This window comes from Hipposideros armiger, unplaced genomic scaffold (genome assembly GCF_001890085.2).
Source record: "Hipposideros armiger isolate ML-2016 unplaced genomic scaffold, ASM189008v1 scaffold_1623, whole genome shotgun sequence".
Lineage (NCBI taxonomy): Eukaryota > Metazoa > Chordata > Mammalia > Chiroptera > Hipposideridae > Hipposideros > Hipposideros armiger.
The window spans coordinates 74,482-76,572 of record NW_017732973.1 but is presented as its reverse complement, the minus strand read 5'-3'; the positions used below and the strand labels follow the sequence as shown (position 1 = coordinate 76,572).

General features: G+C 46.4%; 1 protein-coding gene across 1 annotated transcript; it reads right to left on the bottom strand.

Annotated features, from left to right (window-relative positions):
- On the bottom strand, positions 1-1,690 carry LOC109377917 (endogenous retrovirus group K member 9 Gag polyprotein-like). The gene is made up of 2 exons (XM_019634392.1): positions 868-1,690; positions 1-46 (listed from the first exon to the last, which is right to left on the bottom strand). Coding segments are annotated over exons 1-2 (822 nt in total). The 5' UTR covers positions 1,689-1,690; the 3' UTR covers positions 1-45.
- Positions 1,691-2,091: the final 401 nt, after the last annotated feature.

The window sequence follows — 2,091 nt, the reverse complement described above, 5'->3', positions numbered from 1 at the left end:
CTTGTGTAAGGGGGCATTGATCTATCCACACAGGCATATCAGATTTCCAAGTTATTGCTTCTGCAGTTTTCTGGTGGAGTACAGGTAGATTTATGACCCCTGGGGAAAATATCCTAGACCTGCTCTTTGTAAATTAGGGGCAGACGAAACAGGTTCCTGACGACCTTGTCCCTCAGTGCCTAAGCCCTGTCCTGGGAGGAGCCCTTGATCAAACATCTGCTGAGTTACTTGAGTGCTTGGGCTAAAAAGATAAACTCCCATATTGCTCATAATGTCCCGTCCCCATAGGTTAACGGGCAGACCGGTGACAATGTACAGCTGAAAAGTCCCTTGATGTCCTTCCTCATCTTGCCATGACAATAAATTACTGCTTTGCTTAGGGGAACGAAACTGACCTATGCCCTGTAAGTCCGTGTTAGTGCATCACGTAGGCCAACTAGAAGGCCAATGCTCAACAGCTATACAGGATACATCAGCTCCAGTATCCAAAATCCCTTGAAAACTCTTCCCATTAATTTTAAGCTGTAAAACAGGTCGATCTCTTTTTATTTCCTGAACCCAATAAGCATCAGAGGAACCGAATCCTCGATCTCCACGTTCCTGATTCTGCCTATTTTTCCCTACTCTCATGCGAGGCAAAATAATTAGCTGAACTATACGAGTTCCAGCAGGTATATCTGAAATGTTAAAAGGTGAATGAGTCATAATCTTAATTTCTCCAGTAAAATCCTCATCAATAACTCCCAGGGAAACTTGAATCCCCTTCATAGTGGTACTACTTCTTCCTAACAACAAACCTACAGTTCCTGGTGGTAGTGGCCCAAAGATCCCTGTGGGCAGTGCTTGCATTCCCATCTCGGGAGTTAGTACGATGTCGGTGGTGGAACACAAGTCCAATCCTGCGCTGCCTGAGGTGGCCCGGAATAAGTCCGTGATGTATTTTCTCTCAGAGGCTCGTTCCCTCTCTGTCCCTGCATCTGTTCTGGGATCTGCAGTGCCCCATAACATTGTTGATTCAGGGCCAGGGGCTGGCCCCTAACCCAGTTTCCCTGGATGGGTCTCCCATCTTTATCAGTCTTGGATCTGCATTCACTGGCCCAATGTTTTCCTCTCCTACATTTAGGACATATATCTGGAGGCTTTTTTGCAGGAGCGGTCGAGTGCTCAGACTCTCCTTTACGAGGGCATTGGGCAGCTCGATGTCCCAATTTTCCACAAGTAAAACAAGCCCCAGAGCGAGTTCCTGTATTGAATCTTGCCTGTTGATACATTATTTCTTTCATAGGCTTCCCTTGTATAGCTGCTGCTATGGCTATGTCTTGGGTAAAGGAGGATCCTACATCCGTACACAAGCGAATATAGCCAGATAATGTCCCTTTCTTTCTAAATGGTCTAATGACCGCTTGACAGGCAGAATTAGCATTTTCATAGGCAAGCTGCGTTATAAAAGACTGAGTGGCAACCGATGGCCCAAAAACCCGCCCTGCGGCGGTGTTGAGGCGAGACACAAATTCCTGAAAAGGTTCATCTGCTCCCTGCCTTATCTGAGAAACATGTTCCTCTTTGCGGGAAGCATCAGGCAACATTTGCCAAGCGTCTTTTGCCGCTGCAGTGGTTTGAGTGTAAACTCCCACTGCAAAACCCATCTGGTTTCTTAATTCAGCATGTATGCCTTCTCCTGCTATCATGTCAAAAGTAATAGGAATTTGCCTTTGGGCGTTTTGCTTAGCCTTCTTTTTGCAATTTTCATAGAACTCTGATTTCAATAAGAGATAGTCGCCCCGGAAAGGCAAGCATGAGCAATATGCTTCCAATCCTCTGCAGGGGTAGCTTCAGTAGACAAGGCATCCAAAATTGCCATGGTGAAAGGGGCAATAGGACCGTATTGTGCGCAAGCCTCCTTTAATTCCTTCAATTGCTTCCATTGGAATGGCCTCCATTCTCTAACTATTTGCCCTGCCTGGTCAAGCCTTTCAAAGATAGGATATATTCCAAATGGATCCATGGACTCCCCCTGCCTGTGAGCTTCTTCACAAGCCATTTGAAGAGGGGAGCGCACAACAGAGTCCGACCCTGGCTTAACATAACCTG

Coding starts and splice junctions, on each gene's coding strand:
- LOC109377917 (XM_019634392.1), bottom strand. CDS start 1,688: ATGATAGCAGGAGAAGGCATACATGCTGAATTAAGAAACCAGATGGGT.